This window comes from Mesocricetus auratus, unplaced genomic scaffold (genome assembly GCF_017639785.1).
Source record: "Mesocricetus auratus isolate SY011 unplaced genomic scaffold, BCM_Maur_2.0 Super-Scaffold_100010, whole genome shotgun sequence".
In the NCBI taxonomy this organism is placed as follows: Eukaryota; Metazoa; Chordata; class Mammalia; order Rodentia; family Cricetidae; genus Mesocricetus; species Mesocricetus auratus.
Window position 1 is genome coordinate 8,062,326 of NW_024429194.1, and position 17,552 is coordinate 8,079,877.

General features: G+C 41.8%; 1 protein-coding gene across 1 annotated transcript in view; it reads right to left on the reverse strand.

The window, feature by feature from the left end:
• Nucleotides 1-17,552, reverse strand: part of Man2a1 (mannosidase alpha class 2A member 1) — a 156,337-nt gene that overhangs the window by 114,485 nt on the left and 24,300 nt on the right. Inside the window, exons 3-4 of the mRNA XM_005077169.4 lie at nt 16,149-16,293; nt 4,957-5,128 (exon numbers count right to left, since the gene is read on the reverse strand). Coding sequence (XP_005077226.1) covers nt 4,957-5,128; nt 16,149-16,293 — 317 coding nt within the window. The remainder of the gene's footprint in view (nt 1-4,956; nt 5,129-16,148; nt 16,294-17,552) is intronic.

A 17,552-nucleotide genomic window follows, 5' to 3' on the forward strand; every position in this document is an offset into this window, starting at 1 on the left:
CTCACCTAGGCTCGACTCAAAGTCCTGAAAACTGATGTGCTGAGTAGCAAGCAGTGCAGATCTTACCTGGCCTGTCTGGCCAAGGGCAGAAGGTGGAGAACTGGACTTCTCTGCCTGAGAGACCATTTCCAAAGCAAACAGCTGAATGCACACAACAAGTCACGTGATGAATACAGCAAGGAAACTGGTAATATTTCACAGAGAAGCAAGAGTGGTTGAGCACTTTAGACTGAGTTTGCCAACAAATTCCAGGTATGAATAAACCTGCTTACACTCAAAAATGAGCATGAATACTTGGCCTTCTGACAATCATACACAATTAAAGTTTAGGCAAAGCATTCACAGTGAGGAAGAGGTAGGTTCTACAGAGAACTGGGGATGGGGTGGGTGCCTTGAGAAGGAGCTCCCGGAGGCAAGAGGAACACCGAGGAACACGAAAAAAGAGGCTAGCTAAGGAGTCAGACAGCGGGGCTCTAAGACAAATGGACTACAGCAGTGTCCAGCTGAGGGCTGCACACACGTGACGACTGCACACACGTGACTGCACACACACACGAGGACTGCACACACATGAGGACTGCACACACATGAAGACTGCACACACACACATGATGACTGCACACACACAGGAGCACACACACACATGACGACTGCACACACACACATGAAGACTGCACACACACACATGAGGACTGCACACACATGAGGACTGCACACACATGAGGACTGCACACACACATGAAGACTGCACACACATGAGGACTGCACACACACATGAAAACTGCACACACACACACACACATGAGGACTGCACACACACATGAAGACTGCACACACGTGAAGACTGCACACACATGAGGACTGCACACACACATGAAGACTGCACACACACACACATGAGGACTGCACACACACACATGAGGACTGCACACACATGAGGACTGCACACACATGAAGACTGCACACACATGACGACTGCACACACACACACATGACGACTGCACACACGTGACGACTGCACACACGTGACGACTGCACACACGTGACAACTGCACACACGTGACGACTGCACACACATGAGGACTGCACACACACACATGACGACTGCACACACACATGTTGATGAAGTCAGGCTACACATGGAATACAATAAAAAGTTACAGGAACCTAGATAGGTAACTTGACGAGAACTTAGAATTTTATGTTTTTAAATACTAAAAAGCATCTGAGCACAGGGTAAAAAAGAAAATCTTCAATGAAGCATTACATAAGCAAGCTTTTAAAAGATAGAACAGAAACATAAATTTATAATTAACTTCCTATTAAAAGATGAATGCTTGCAAGATGACTTCAAAACTAAAAGTTGCATAAAGTACCCAAGAAAAATAGTCTAAGTGGAAAATAAAGTTACAAAACTAGAAACCACTAATATTTACTAGGAATGTTTAAAGTCTGTCGGGCTAGGGATGCACAGGTGTGTGTAGCAGAGCACTTGTCTAGTATGTGAGAGGACCTGGGTTCGAATCTCAGCTCTACAAAAGTAAAAATACAATGTGCCAAGCATCATATCTATGCTAATTCGGTTCTCATAAAAATCCAACAGAACAGGTCTAATGTTAACTCCATTTGACAAATATGATTCAGAACAGAAAAATTAATAAAAATCCAACAGCACAGACCCCAATGTTAACTCCATATGGCAAATACGCTGCAACACAGAAAAATTAAGTAACTTGCCCAAAATAATGAAAATTGTCAGGATTTGAACCCGGGCAGCCTGGCCACCACACTCATTCTTTCCACACACACCGTTCCAAACTGGCTGCCTGTCAGTAAAACGAGACAACGACGAAGTGGCAGCAACAGCAACACGCTAACACGCTAACACACTAGTCACTTAAGGAAACCCATCTCAGTGCTGAGACGGCTGACTCTTATGAAAAAAATCAATAGTCTGGAAGTTCCCAGAGCTGTTTGGTCCCTGCCCTATAGCTGACTTTCAGGACTGCCTAGTATGTGGGTGGGAGGAGGGACAGAGCGACAGACGGACAGACGGATGAAGGAGTGAGCAAAAGGATCAAGCAAAAAGGAGACAAAGGAAGCAGGCAAGAGAACAGTAGCAAGAAATACCGCCAGTTCTGCTATGCACGCTTGCTTTAGAAATGAGAATTTGGGCCGGGGAGACGGTTCAGCGTGCAAAGATGCTCACTGTTAAGCCTGGCGACCTAAGTTCAATCTCCGGGAACCATGGCGGACAGAACCAGTCCCCACAGTTTTCCTCTGATCTCCGCATGTGCACACACAACACATACACAAACAAACAAACAAAACATATCAATATAAGAAAATAAAATTTGCTCCAAAGTGATGATTGATTCGATTAGTGAAAGAACTTGCAATGCCTTCATACAATCTAGTGCCCGTGAGCAGTAGGTGAAGGCAATGACGTTCCGAGCTGAAGCCAGTCCTGCAGGGCAGCACACGAGGATACCGACCGGCGCCCTCAGTCCATCACGATGCGAGGCATATCACGCATATCCTCCGCACAGCCTCACACCTCAGAAAACACACTTGCCACAATGGCACAGTAGCTATGCTCTGTCCCCCTCCTGACACCCACATCCAGGAGCATGCTCCAGATCTGGTACAAATAAGCTGACAGATTTAACATGTATGCAACTCTTAACCAACTGAAGCTCCACAGACAAACTGGGCTGGTCCTTTCCTGGGTCTCCTTTCCAGGGCTCTTGTGTGGGCAAATAAGGAGGAGGAATGAAGAGAGAGCAGAAAAGAACGAGGGTAAGCCCCGCAAGCTACAAAGTCATTCTGGGTGTTGTGAGCACTGGCAAAACACAATGAAAATAATAAAAAAGCTTTCATCAGTCTAATTTTAACAATGAATTTTAAAAATTAGATAAATAATTTTGAAAACAAAAATAACTCCAGGTGGGATGAATTCATCGAATTTAAGCAATTTCAATAAAATTTCTCTTACTCTTTAGAAAATAGGTCAATGAGTAAGATATAAACAGATCTTCTTCAGTCTTAGTTCTTAAGAGCTGACAATAAAGAAAACACTCATCAGCTCTCTGTAATTTTATGAGTTCAAATTTTTAAAGATACCAAAGGGTGGATAGATCTCATCTGTGTAATCAGAATACTGCTTGGCGTTCTCTCTCTCCTTCTCTCCCTTCCTCTCTGTGTATACACACACCTCTGTCTCTCTGTCTGTCTGTCTGTTCTCCCCCACTCACTCTGTGTGTGAGGGAGAGAGAGCATGATGTTAATCTAAAGCATTGCTAATATTTCAGGTTAGAAAGGCAAGATACATTATATAACACTTTGGAATTGCAGATTGTAGATTCTCTGTGTTAACTGGATCCTGTCAACCCTGGTTGCTATGGCAGCACTTGTCTATGGAGGAAGGGTGGCTTCTCCTATGACCATGGTAGCTGCCCGGTTTATTTAGTCCCTGTCCTTGAAGCCTGAATCCCTCCCCTGGTACCAGTGAGAAAAAAATACTCCCCAATGAATATGATAGTCATCAATATCCCTCAAATTATCTTTAAGTGTTCATGTCAACCTATTAAAATCTAAAGATACTTCTTGATGAGGTAGAAAAGAATGTAAATTAATTCTAAAACCCTTTGGGAAAATTAAATTGTTACTCATTAAAAGGTTTTTCAATATAGAAAGACAAGATTTAAACTGTCAGTTTTTGAAACATTATAAAACTCCGATAATTTTAGACAAATGTCATCCAAATCCATGAAACAGATCAGAAAACCCAAGCCGGGGAATATTTTAGTACATTGAACATGACACTTTCTAACAGTATAAAAAGATGGACAGTTAAAACTCAGAGAGGTGGGCTGGAGAGGTGGCTCAGCAGTTAAAGACACTGACTGCTTTTCCAGAAGACCCGGCCGGGTTCAATGTCCACCACCCACAAGGCAGCTCACAGCTGTCTGTAACTCCAAGTTCCGACAACCTCACACAGACGTACATGCAGGCAAAACACCAATGCATATAAAATAAAAATAAATAATAAAAAGAGCTTTGAGAAAACTCAGAAAAGCACCACGCGTACAAAGGGCTCAGCAGGTGGGCAGCCTGGGCCGCCAGTCCTGTCCTGTGAAGCACCGCGACCCTCAGTGAGCCAGTGCCCTGGACAGAAGAGGACTATCAGTTACGACTGCCAGTGTCCAGACTGTGACTACGTGACCAAGAGCCATATGGGGACAGTAAACAAATAATCCCTGATACTGCCTCACTCTTCAAAACAAACGCACTTGGATCAGAGAGTCATCCCAATCACCAACTTTTAAATCGTTAAGTATGGGTTATTTTTAACTAAGGAGTAAAAAAAAAAATACTAACGTAGTAGATTAAAAAAAAATGAACTATTTACCTAAACTGTGGGTTGAGGAAGACCTAACTCTGGAAGCAGACGCAACAACCAAAGAAAACAGACTGATAATTTGACTATATAAAGGTTAGTCTGCATGCCATGAACTAATAAGAAAATAAAATCTTAGGAAGATCCATCCCTACAAATCAGTAAAAAGGATTACGAGTCAAGCCACCAAGACAAAACCAAAAACCTTTGTTCATATGAGAAAATTATTGTCAAAAAGAAGAAAACAAATTATTTTTCAGACATGCTGGCCATGGTTTTCAAAAATTCCAAGGATGAAAAGAGGCAGAGACATGTCCCATGCATGTTGAGACAACTGGGCAGTGGTCGTTCTGAAAGCCACTTCTAGGACAGGGGGTAAGCGCAAGGATTTCAGTGAAGAGGCTTTGCTTCCCTGTCTTAGGATGAGCCAAAATCAATGCAAACAAGATGTGAAATCAACTAAATCAGCTATAACGCTGAGAGTTCACCTTCTTAAAACTCCACATTTGTTACAGATTTTCAGTATTACTAAATTAAAAAAAAGTGTTGAGACAAACCTTTTAACAGCTTCCTTCTTCGGAATATCTATAATATCCCACCATTTTGAAAGGTAAGAGATCTCAGACCACATAAACTTCCTGCTTGAGTCTTCTTTCAGCTTTAGGACCATGTTATTAAAAATATACTGAGTCTTGTCTCTAAAGTAGTCATTGAAAGTCTTCAACCAACCTAAATCAAGACACAAATACACCACAAAGGTCCAATTGATATGACTGATTTCAACTTAGTCACATTCCACCAAATTACTATTAGATACCCTTAACTCATTCATTCAAATAGAGCCCACATTTTAAAAGCTTACAGTGTGTTCAATTAACGAAATCCTCTTTTGGTTGACAGGGAAGTAAAAACCCACTGTCATCGAAATGATGAAATACTCAGACAGTCACAAAAATCCAGACAGAAATGAAACCAATGAACCAAGGCTTTTAAAAAGCAGTTATTTATATTTAACCATTAATTCAACTACTTATCTCTCGGTACGGATTTTTTACTCTAGATTTAAAAAGTCTAAATAGTACTCATAAGTATTCTCATAACTTGGGATCAAAATTGTACCCTCATACATCTGAAATCCCCAGCGATCCAATATGTTAAAACTGAAACACAACAAGGCAAATCCAAACCAGACCCTGACACTCCCAGCAAAGCCTACAGTGATTACAGGAGCTGATGTGAGTACTGAGCAAAGCATTCTGCCAAATACAGGCATTTGTTCCCATCATGTGATTGTCTAGGAGCACAAAGGAACACTAACTAAACCACAAAGGTGAACCTGTTAATGCCCCCCCAACCCCGAGAGAGAACCAGGTTCCCTAATTTATCCTACTACCCCTCAAATAACTTGGAAATTGTTCCCCTAAATCATGAGTATAGGAATCATGGGTATAGGAAACATGCTAAACGAGACTCACAAGTCAAGCTCAGGTCTACCAGATGGATGACAAACTGGCAAAGGCTACAGTCCACATGGCCACCAACTATGCAGACTGTGACAGACACAGTGGACCCTGTGGGGGGTGATCTGCTCTCAGGTAGAAGGTCTTAAAGGGAGGAGAGCTATGGCTTCCAAGCTGAACTGCTGTGCAACTGTCACCAAATTTCTACATTCAAGAGACCTGAAAGGTAGTGAGTCCCTACAGCACTTCTGTTTGCCTATGATTAACTTAACACTCAGCCTACATCGCATTTGCTAGTGGAAAAGAAAAGAAAAAGGAAGAAAGAAACCCTTGATGGGAAGTGCATGTAGTATGCTTGTTGTAACAGTGCCCTCTGAAACAGATGCGCCTGAAAAGGGTATTGCAGCTATCACAATTTCTCCCAGTTGCTGGGCACCTGCAATATTCTCGAGTGTCACTAAAAGCCAAACAGGAATACAATGTCAAATTTTTTTCTAAGACTTTCTCAATCTAGGGCACATATGAGCTGGTTTGTCATCAAAGAATGCTTTCTGAACGATTTAACTTTCCCATATTAGACTAAAAAGCCTTTGCCTTCAGCAAACTCCACGATGTCTTCTGCAGGAGCAGTGTGCAGGGAGTACCACCATGTTTCAGCAAGCACTAACCCAGCCCTGCACCAGGCACAGGGCCAGGACCCGTACCGAGAGGCCCAGAAGGGAGCAAAGAAACAGCTATCTACCCGAGGTGAGGAAGGCCAGCCCAGCACGCTTGAGTTTGAGGATGTGAGTGCTCAAGACCAAGCTTGGAAGATGTATCATGGAACCAGACAGATAACAGAGCAGCTGGTATTCCTTTCTCCTATCAACAGCCTGGCAAGTGAACGTTCTCGTTTGTACCATCCAAAGAGGGAAAGACAAAGTTTAAAAAGGCTTCCTGCGTCAGTCGAAATCCTAACTCCTCCTGCCTCAGAAGGTGACTGTATTGGAGATAAGGTCTTCAAACGGTGAATTAAGGTAAAATAATGTAAGGAAGGGGGATCTTAATCGTAAGCAATATTAGGACGCAGGCACATGCAGAGAAACCTGACAGTGCAGGTGAAAACCAAGGTCATTAGAGTCAAAGCCAAGGAGAGAGACTTTCCAGAAAATCTTCCCGTCTCTAGCCAGGTAGGCTGAAGCCATTAGTCTGCGGTGCTCTGTTACAGAGGCTGGGAAACTAATGCAGCCTCAGAACTAATAATGTCACCACTTTCCAAAAACTGAAGATCACAATATTGATTTGTCAACTCCCATCATAATGTTGGATTTAATATTCTATCTATATCTACCTACACAGCACAAGGCTAGGCTGAATTCACAGATGCAAAACCAAATGTACTTCTAAACCATGACTGTGCACGTACAGAACAAGGACCGCCAAAACGCTCTGAAGCGCTCAGGTAGAATTATCATCTTCAACATGTCACATATACTTCCTGCCTGAATTTTAGCAAAGGTGGATTACTTGCCTATGAACAAAACTGAGGAACTCTGGGCAGAGTAAAACCTCCAAATTAATAATAAAAAACAAAACAAAACAAACTCCCATAAGCTATCGTAATAGACAAAGTAAGAAGGACTACTTTTTATCAATAGGTGAAAAACTTGTAAAAGTACACTATGTATTTCCAACAGCTAAAACTTGTTACTAAGGAGATCGTTGATTCCAAAGACAGTTTCCACAAGAGTTTGTCTAGAGAAACTACGGTGACTGATTCATCCAGTCCGCCTTAAACACTTCATTTACCCTTCAACAATCGGGCAGAAAATATGTCAAAGATATTTGCATGAGGCAAAATACAACTCAGAGATGTCAACTTAAAAGCCTTCCATAAAACTCATCTATAATTGATACTAATACTGCTACAATATAGCATAATTAATGAATAAAGAACTGAGAGAATTTCTTGCAGCTTTCAATATTGTGTAATATAACAGTAAATTAGCTTTTATTGCTCTTATACAATAGACTAATCAAGTATTCCCTTTTACTCGGAATTGGTTCTTTCTTCCTCTAAATTACTGTAAAAACTACAATTGCATATTAACGTGAGACCAATCAGAAAGATAATTTTTTATGCAAAGCTGCATGGGATGAATTTTTGTGATGTGTAATTATATTCCTACCTCTAGATTTAATAATCTAAGGACTCTGAGTTGCAAGATGATTTACCTAAGAGGTCAATTCCCAGCTTTCCTCTTGCCTCTAGTATACTGGGAAAGTGAACCGGGACTAGTGCTACATAAAAATACACTTCCTTTAATCAGGTTCCCTCTAACAATGCTACCACCCATATAAGAACAGCTATTTTAAATAAGTTAGAAAGAAACTACATGAGTGAGAAATTAGAAGCTCTACGAAAAAAGGTATTAAATCCCAATTCAATGACACTATTTTGTAAGTTATAAAATTTAAAAATAAATCTAGTGAAGTTGAAAAGTCCAGTTGTCTATTTTTTTATGTGCAATTAAGCAACCTAGTACTTATTCACTGGCAAATCAGGCTTTGTATCTTTGTATTCAGAACTCTGGATCATAGCTTGGAAGCCTAGAGATCCAGTCCTCTTAAAGAACACTTTCATTCATACATAGTTCTACCCTTCCCACACACACACCCCACCCCACCACCCACAGCCTGGGCAAAAGTTGCCTGGCCAGAATACTCCAGAAATACTTCCTCCTTAGTCATCGATCACACCCTTTCTACAAGAGTACCCAAGGCAGAGATTCTGCCCACTCAGAGTGTGCACTGCCCACTAGAGCCCACAGCCCAGATATCAGAGTCCAACAGCCCCAAGTTGACCTTCATAGCCTTCGAGGTCCCTTTTCTAAGTCCTTCCTCGTCAGGACACTCAGACGTACGGTAGGACCTTCAGACCTGGGAGTATCCAAGAGGCGCCATTCTACAGTGAGTAGATAGCACTATACTGTCGCTAGCTCAGCTCTCATTGGATGGGGACACACCTAGATCTGGGAGGAAAGAGAGTCTGGCTACCCTGTAGGTTTTCTCTTCCCAAATATGTCATGGCCAAATATGGCATGCTATTTCTGTGAGAAACTGCAGCGTGAGGAGTCTACACCCACATTTGATCCGGCTGACCCCTGGCCTACTTCTATTTCTTCAAGTGAGCGGGAAGGACCCTCCTTGTCTCCTCTCCTCTCCTCGTCTTTCCGCAATCTATTTCATTCTAATATTTAGGGAAAAGAATGTGGGCTTTCTAAACTGAAAAGTCTAGAAGCAGGGCTGGGCATCCACAACTAGAACTCCACGCCAACCGACTCTCGTGAGTCTAAGAGTGAGCGAGTGTGTGCGTGATGGATGGGCGAAACACAAAGCTCGTGGGCTACCTGTGAGCACACACTCAACTAGAAAGAGACCAGCTTTCACACGTCTGCTGCCCTAACCACTGCCCAGGATCCCAAGCTGCTCCACCAGTTATATTCCAAAGGTTTCTAGTAGGCCAGGTGTATAGTAGCACACTCATTTAATGCCAGCACTTTGGCAACAGAGGCAGGACGATCTCTGTGACCTCAAGTCAGCCTGCTGGTCTACATAGTGAGTTTCAGGACAGCTGGTGATGGGGGTGGCTATGACACAGCCTCTAATATATATATATATATATATATATATATATATATATATGTATGTATATATATATATATCAAAAAAAGGAACCTCTCTCATTAGCATTGTTACATTGTGAGGGTCACAGCTGCTATAATCACTTTTTAAATATAACTTATACTCAAATGTTAAAAAATCATCAACTTTTAGGAATTCATGGAGAGATTTTGAGTAGAAAGTTATAGTCAGGTAAATGACATACTGGTGATCACACTAAAATAAAAACAGCAACTTACACTTAGAGTTATTCCCACTGTACTGTAACAGTATCCTCGAATTAAAAAAATACAAAGGGAGTTTACAGCTTAAAAGAAGCCTTCTTTACCTTAGCAATCAAGTTACTCTCTACCACCAAATGATCAACAAGTTTCTCCCATCACTTGTTAATCCTTCCGTATCAAACTGCAACATCCAACCTTGTACTTAAGGGACAGCATATAATCTTAATTGTTATTACCATTATTTGATTATGCTGCTGATTAATTTTAATTCCAATGTTTCTATTATAAATTAGGCTCTTCTGTCCCCCTAATAAACTGGAGGAGCTTTAATTAACATTCCAGTTTACTCATTCAAACATGTATCGAGTATCTAATAAGGGCTAAGTAAGTAATAAAGCAAAGCTAAATGAAAACAGATTCCACAAAGAGTATCAGGACAGAGTGCCGTGGGCATGGAGAAATGGTGGAGTCCTAGCAGGACAACAGAAGTCTTAGATACGCATCATCAGACAGGGCAAGAGCACATGGACGAACAATAAACCACTAGGTGTGTTGGGTGCAGTGACCAGGTTGGCATGGTTGCACTGCAGAATATGGTAAGCAATGTAATAAAAATGGAAGTGAGGCACTGCAAATCTTCTAAACATTGTCTCTTCTTCTTGAAAGCACATAGGAGGGAAGGAGCTAAGGTCTTCTATCATGGCCTGCTCATGTCTACACTGAGGATGCCGGGCATAAACTAAAAGGTAAAGCTGAAACAGAAGAACGGGAAGCAAGACGGCCATCACTGTTTAGAACGCGTATGACGTGGAGTAGAGATGGGCTGAAGGACGCGAGAGGCGCGATAGGAGAACCTCATGGCCGAGGGAAAGTTTCCAGGATGTGGAAAGTGCCAAAGGACACTGCAAACTACAAAACTGCTGATTCCTCTCCAATTCTACATGCTTTGAACTCGGGTTTCCAAAGGAAGATAACCTTTCGTTCTAGGAGGCTCAGCATCATCTAAGAAGAGGTTTCTAGGCGTATCAGCTTCATGTCTGCAACACTGTGTGAGGTAGAGCACTTTTAAATGCATCTGAGAAGCCTACGCTGGAAATTTCACCCCACACCACAAAACCGATTACCCTTAGCATAGCTGAGGGTGGGCTCGTCTTGCAGCTGGATAATGCCTGAGATCCTCACTGTGCTGCTTGCCCACGTGCCCATTAAGAGACCTGCATACCTTGATATCTGATACCAAAAACTATGAGATCAGGCTCCCAGAGAAACTACCCATCTGTGTAAGGTTTATCCCTATTCCCTGCTAAGGGGACTCTGCGACCAGCACCTCCCCACACGGAAAGTAGTTGCTCAAGATTATGGGTGGGGGTGTCATATTAAAGACATTGATGGGCTATTCTTACGGTGCATAAGCAGGTTATTGAAATAGGGTCACACAAGCTGTGCAAAGTATCACAGTTTCTGGAAGTCACCGTTAAAGCTGGAAAATACTGCTTCTAACTCATTTCCAATCATAAAGAAAAACATAGCAATAAGGGAGGCCGTGTATTTAAGGACAGAGACACCCATATCAAAAGGAATGAATCAAAAGGAAAAAGGAATAGGAAATAGCACAGAGATGTGTCCACTTTTGCAAGGTAGTTAATAAAAATCATTTTTGTGTTTAGTATTACCAGCATAGATGATGTTAGCTGTAACAGTACTTAATTTCCTCACAGATGCTCCGCCTGTGGCTTCAGTAATGTTAGCCATGAATGGTAGTTTTACATTAAAGAACAAATCTTAAGTCATGGTTCAGAAGCCAAGGTCACAACTGCCCAGTCCACTCTACCATGGGCAGATCTCTAATCCTTTCTCCTGACTTTTTTCTATGGAATGAGGGCAATGCTATAGAATTATCATAGCGCTGCGCAGTGGAGCAATGGTTTTAGAGTCCATGAAACGACAGGGTGGGGGAACGCCTGCAACGCGGACCTAAGCCGCAATGCCAACTCTTATTACTAGGACACTGTGAGTTGTCACACATTCGGGCTAGGAAAATAGATGGAGGCTGAAATGAGAGGAGTCACGAGATGTACGACCATCATGCAGATCTCTCGAGAGCAACTGGCATGTCGTCCTCAAGAATGAAGTCCACAGATAGCCCAAATCACCAGAGCTTCCTTCCTTGACAGGCAAATCTCAATATTCCCCGTCTGGGTCTCTCTTAAGCACACAATTCCACAGAGCTGTGTGCCATTTAATTCTCAGATGCTGTCATTCAGGTAAGACACAAGATGCCAAGTTAAAACTGAATTTCAAATAAACATTTAAATATGACTGATTTAAAACTTGGAATATATATACTAAAAAGAAAAAAAAGGAAAGAAAACTATCCATCGTTTACTAGAAATTCAGGTTTGACGGAGTGTCTTGAATTTTTAGTTAACTTTATTACTAACCCAGAAATCCAGACAACTGTGCTAAATTGGCTACTCCCCATTTAAAAAAGAAGATGCAGAATCTGTTTCAATGAAATAAATGTGTTAAGAAACAGGATAGCCAAATGGGAACAACGTGGATTTCAGAATGAGACCACCCTGAGCTGCAATTCACCAGCCCCTGAGGATTTATCACTGACTAGCTTCCAAAACATTACTACACCTTTAAAGGTGAATTAGCTTCCTACTTCCCCTTCCTTTGTGGACAAAGAGACCTCTCTCAGTTTGTCTTCATGCTATGCAGATTGAGGGAATTGATGTTTTCCATAATTATTGTCAAAACCAAAGAACACAGTTTACTCTGCACTAGCTAAACAGAGCTGGACCTTCTCCCCACACTGACACCAAATGTCCCGCTGATGTCAACCCCCCCCGGGGCTCCATTCTCTACTTTGATATACATGACAGTCACCAACAACAGCTGGCCAAACATTTTAAAATTCCAATGGTGTAATAGTTAACCAAAAATCTTTGAAATTCAGACTGTGATTTCAGGTTTTTATTCTCTTTGAACTTTAACCACAGATTCATAAAACAAATCTTTTTCTTTTTTAACGAATCTATTTCTAATCATTATGTAATGCTAAACACAAAAAAAATGTATTCTCTTAGCTTTAAAAATGGGCAAAATCCCATTGTTCATTAAATCAATATTTCCTTTCTAAAGAGCTATAAACGCACAAAAGAAAATTGTTTTCCAGTATACCTTGAGGGGCCAGCTCTTCCTACCGTTGTGGAGTCACACCACGAGGGGGTCACTGCCAGATGTTCCTTTTACAGACTGCCTCAGTGACAGTGCACGGCTCAAGCTTCCAGTCAGTATACCTTATCTTTTCTCTACACACTGTGTTCCTCTGAAGGAAAATTAACTAAATGTTTTGGCAGTTTAACTAGTAGGAAGGGAAGAATTAAGATTGTAGATACAAAGGTGCTGTAATTGTGTTCTAATCAGCTTATTAAATATAACATGAACATGTATCCATCAACTCATATTTAATTTCATGGTCTATGATTCAAAACTTTTCAAATCCATAGCAGTACAGAGCTATCAGCACTTACCTAACAACTCCCTTCCTATTTTGTTTTAGTCCATGTAAACCATTTGAATGCTGTATAATATATCCTTGTGTCCTGGAAGAAGACTTAATTAGGAAATTTATTAAGATACTGTTTTTTAGAATTTATCTTGTCTTACCTACTAATACTAACTCACCCCAAAAAGGAAACAATCTGCACACACATGTGTGTATCTATGCATGTATGTATATATAGACACCACAAATTCTTTGTTAAGGGACAAATACAGGATTTGTTTAAAAATCTATTTCAAATAGTTCTATTCCCAACAGACATAAATCCACTGATGAAACAAACTACTGAGTCAAAACTTGTTTTAAGTTGTTGCTGCAGAAAATGCAAGCAACTTTCTATAAATCTCATTTAGAAAGTAAATTGCCTAATTGCACATTCATTTTGGGGTATTCTACAAAGATTTCCCATTACAGTCATATTTTGACTTAGAATACACATGCACATATTTTTCTGTTTTCTCTCTATTAAGACAGTGATTTTTCATGATCTGAATGTTTGCATTTTCACAGGATAATTTAGGTTATCAATAATTCTATGTTTTGTTAGGTAATAGTGAAAATAATTCAAAAAGTCTGTGGGTTCTTTTCTATACCATTTTGCTTCATGGCAAAAACTTACTTTAGGTTTAAAGGGTCTTTTTCTGACCACTATTTTTAAATCAAGTGGAGAAGGGCCTAAGGGTAAGGGTCATTAACATCTTCTACTAAGACAAAAGATTTCACTATGGTTGCTAGGATACCAACAGACAGATTCATCTATTGCAGTCAGAAACAGTTACCACGGATGTCCTCACACAAAACAGCATACTGCAGCAAGAAGCATAACGCCAACAAACAGGGATCTAAGAAATCCCTGCCCTCAAAGAGCTTAGCACTGTTGCTACTCTAAAAAGTGCAAAGGGCCTTTTCAATAAATGTGTCTCAAAGGAGTAGAAATAGAGACGCCAGAGAAGACAGGAGCTAATGCAGAACATGAGACAAGCAACAGGCCACGTGTCTGACCCCTAGCCTAGAGGGTCAGTTATTATTGCAATCACCCATGAGCAGAACTGAAATGATGGGTACTAGGAGTCAGTTGCTGGTCCAGCCGTTCCACAAAGGGCAGTCTGTAAGACAAAGCCCTGACCCTTGGTGAGCTTAAACTCCATGAGCAGGCTCAACACACTGTATCTTTCCATACCCATACGCACGTGCAAGCGTGGGGAGGAGCGTGGTGTGGGCCTGCGGTGAAGGACTGTGGAGACAGCTCAGAGAAGTGCTCACGTGTTTACAAAGTTACTGCAGGCCAAGTATCAGGCTAATGATAAGCAGCATTCAAGAGGAGACTCGTGTTCTTTGTACTCAGGCTTACTCAAGAGAGAAATCCAGGTGAACATGACAGGAAGGATTCCAATACGCTCACTGCTTGTGTCACCTTGACAAGATGATAACACCTTTGCAGTGAACGGTACCACCAACCTCTCCTAAGCATTAGCAATTTGCAAAACATTCAGCACCCTGCCTAGTAAACCATGTCTTTTAATATTACAGTTGAGTGCTCAGGTCATAGAGCAACAAGGAAATGGAGCTGGGGGAATGGAGCGCAGAGGGAAAGAGAGATGGATGAAAAAGACTTGGGAGAAACCGAGAGAGAAAGGTGAGGAATTATGTTGAGATCCCAAGTTGTAAGATGCACTTACATCACATAAAGTTGTCATAGGAGAGAGAACATCCAGGAAAGAATGGAAGCAGGTAGTCATGCTTGCAGGTGTGAGAAAGAGAAAGAAGGAAAGACAGACAGACAGAAAGACAGGGACGGAGGGAGGGAGGGAGGGAGGGAGGGAGGGAGGGAGGGAGGAAGGAAGGAAGGAAGGAAGGAAGGAAGGAAGGAAGGAAGGAAGGAAGGAAGGAAGGAAGGAGAAAAATCTAGAAAGTAACAGGTAAACTAGAAAGAACCCGGTTCTTGAGAAAGGTAAGGAACACAAATTAGTGAAGTCCTTCCAAAAGCAGTGTTTAGAAATGCAACCTCAAGAAGCACTGTACTAAATTCACTGGGCGTTCACTCTGTGCTATATATTCACACCCCTATGCATGCACATCAAATCACGTGCTCCCCTGAAATTATAGCAATTTCCCCTTACCTTGGGGGTGGGGGTCACTGGCCTCAACAAACAAAAGCCTTCGTGTGAAATAACAGTAATTACAGTAACAGCAGCTATTTTGTGTCGGGCAGGATTCCTTTACATTTCATCCTGGGAAGATACTCTCATCCTAATTCTGCCAGATAAAACCTTCCTCCACTGAGGAAGTAAATGACTTTCCTAAAGTCACCCCACTCTGCTGGTCTAGGCTAGGACTTAGACCCATTCACCAGAGCTCCCACACCTCTGTGTTAAAGGCTCAAATCTTGCAGCGAACACTCTGCCTTTCCGAGGCGGAGCATCAAGTGATTCTCTCAAAGTTTTTTTAGTGTTTTAGGTTTGTTTCACGTGTAGACCTCACACTGGCTGATGTCACAAGAGGGAGCATGATGGCTGTGAAGCACCCCGTGGGCTCTGGAATTGAACTTGGGTCCTGGGCAAGAATGGTAAGTGCCCTTAACTTATCACTAGCCCTCCAGCCCTCCCATGCAATATTTCACCAGAAGCAAATAAAATAAACTACAGTACCCTGAATGTATGTCCCCAAAATCCTTCTCGGGTTTCCCATTGTTTCCTGCTCTACAAGTACTACCCAGTAACGGCACATGAGTCGGTCAGATGAGCTCATCTGTGAAGTCAGAGAGACGTGAGCTCCATGGGGCCCTCATTACTGGACCACCTAGCTGCAGCTCTTGGGCAGTGCGGGTTTACCTGGGTCATTGTGGGAATGTGGCACCACAAAAACTTGGAGGGGCTCACTGTCCCACTCGTCAGCTTCATACTTAATGTCAAATCCTTGCTTCCAGACTCCGCCATCCGGGTTATCAAAAGGAATCAGATCATAAACATCCAACATCTAAAAACATGAAAGAAGAAAAGCTAAACTTTAACCACTGTTAATCTGTACTTAAGGCTGGTCAATAGTTGCTCAAAGACATTCTTTGCTGGTTTTTTTTTCTTTTTCAATACATAATCAAACAAAACTATTTATGTAAAAATCAATTGAACCTTTCAAGGCCAAAAACATCTGCTCATCATTTACAGGCTTGAAAGGCTAATTGTGCTACAGAACTACCCTGGTAAATGAGCCCTCCCCATCTGCTTTGGATAAATATGATTACATTCATTTATTAGAATTCCTCCTTCTCTTGCTTTTACTGCCAGTGTGACTTCATAGGAAAACAGAAGCGTGGAATAAATATTTTTGAACTGAGATTTAACTTCTAAGTAGCCAAATGTGTTCCTACACTCAGGTACAGTGGTAAATGCCTACAGTCCCAGCGTAAGGCTGAGGCAGGAAGGGCACCACATGGTGGGACCTCATCTCAAAAGCCAAGTAAATGTCTTACAGTCCCTCAATGCATAATTGCATATCCATTTTGGACATAAAGGAAAAACATCCAAAACATTAGACTTTACTTTTATGCCTCATATACTCTGTAATACTAAATGTGACCACACAACCAAGAAAATTTAAATTGTTAAAATTGAACAGGTTATAAAAATTATTTTAATAATATAAAATATTACAAAACAATAAAATATCAGAAAATTAAGAAACAAAGATTATGAAGTGTTTTAAGACAATAACTATCTCTTGCTATAGGTCTCATGGCTTGAATGAATAAAAACTAAGACTCCAAGACTAAGCCAGGAGGCCTGTGGAGCACAGCTGGGCAGAGGGAAGCATGGCAGGGACTGCCAATCCCTCCTCCAGGCCTCCAGTGCATGTCCTCCCGCCTCACTCCACCACAGGCCGAGATGCTCTGCAAGCCAGTGTGAACGGCCCGCAAACAAACGACAATGACAACAGCAGAAATGGAGCTTGCCATCTTGCCGTTTCCCTACCCAGTGGGCAAAGGTGGCACCAGGAAGTACTGGGTAGCAAGGAAATGAAGCCAAGCCCCGAGGAGCAGATGCCCTGGGAAGCACAGGACTCTGATCCCATCTGCATCTGCCCATGCTCCGTCTAATAAAGTCACAGGCACAGCGCCCGGCCAGCCACACTGTCTCCAGCTTGCAGCTTGGCCTATGAGCCACGGCCTCAAAGTCAAATCATGCGCTATGCAACCCCGTCCAAAGTAAATAATTAAATAAATGAATAAATAAAGGTGA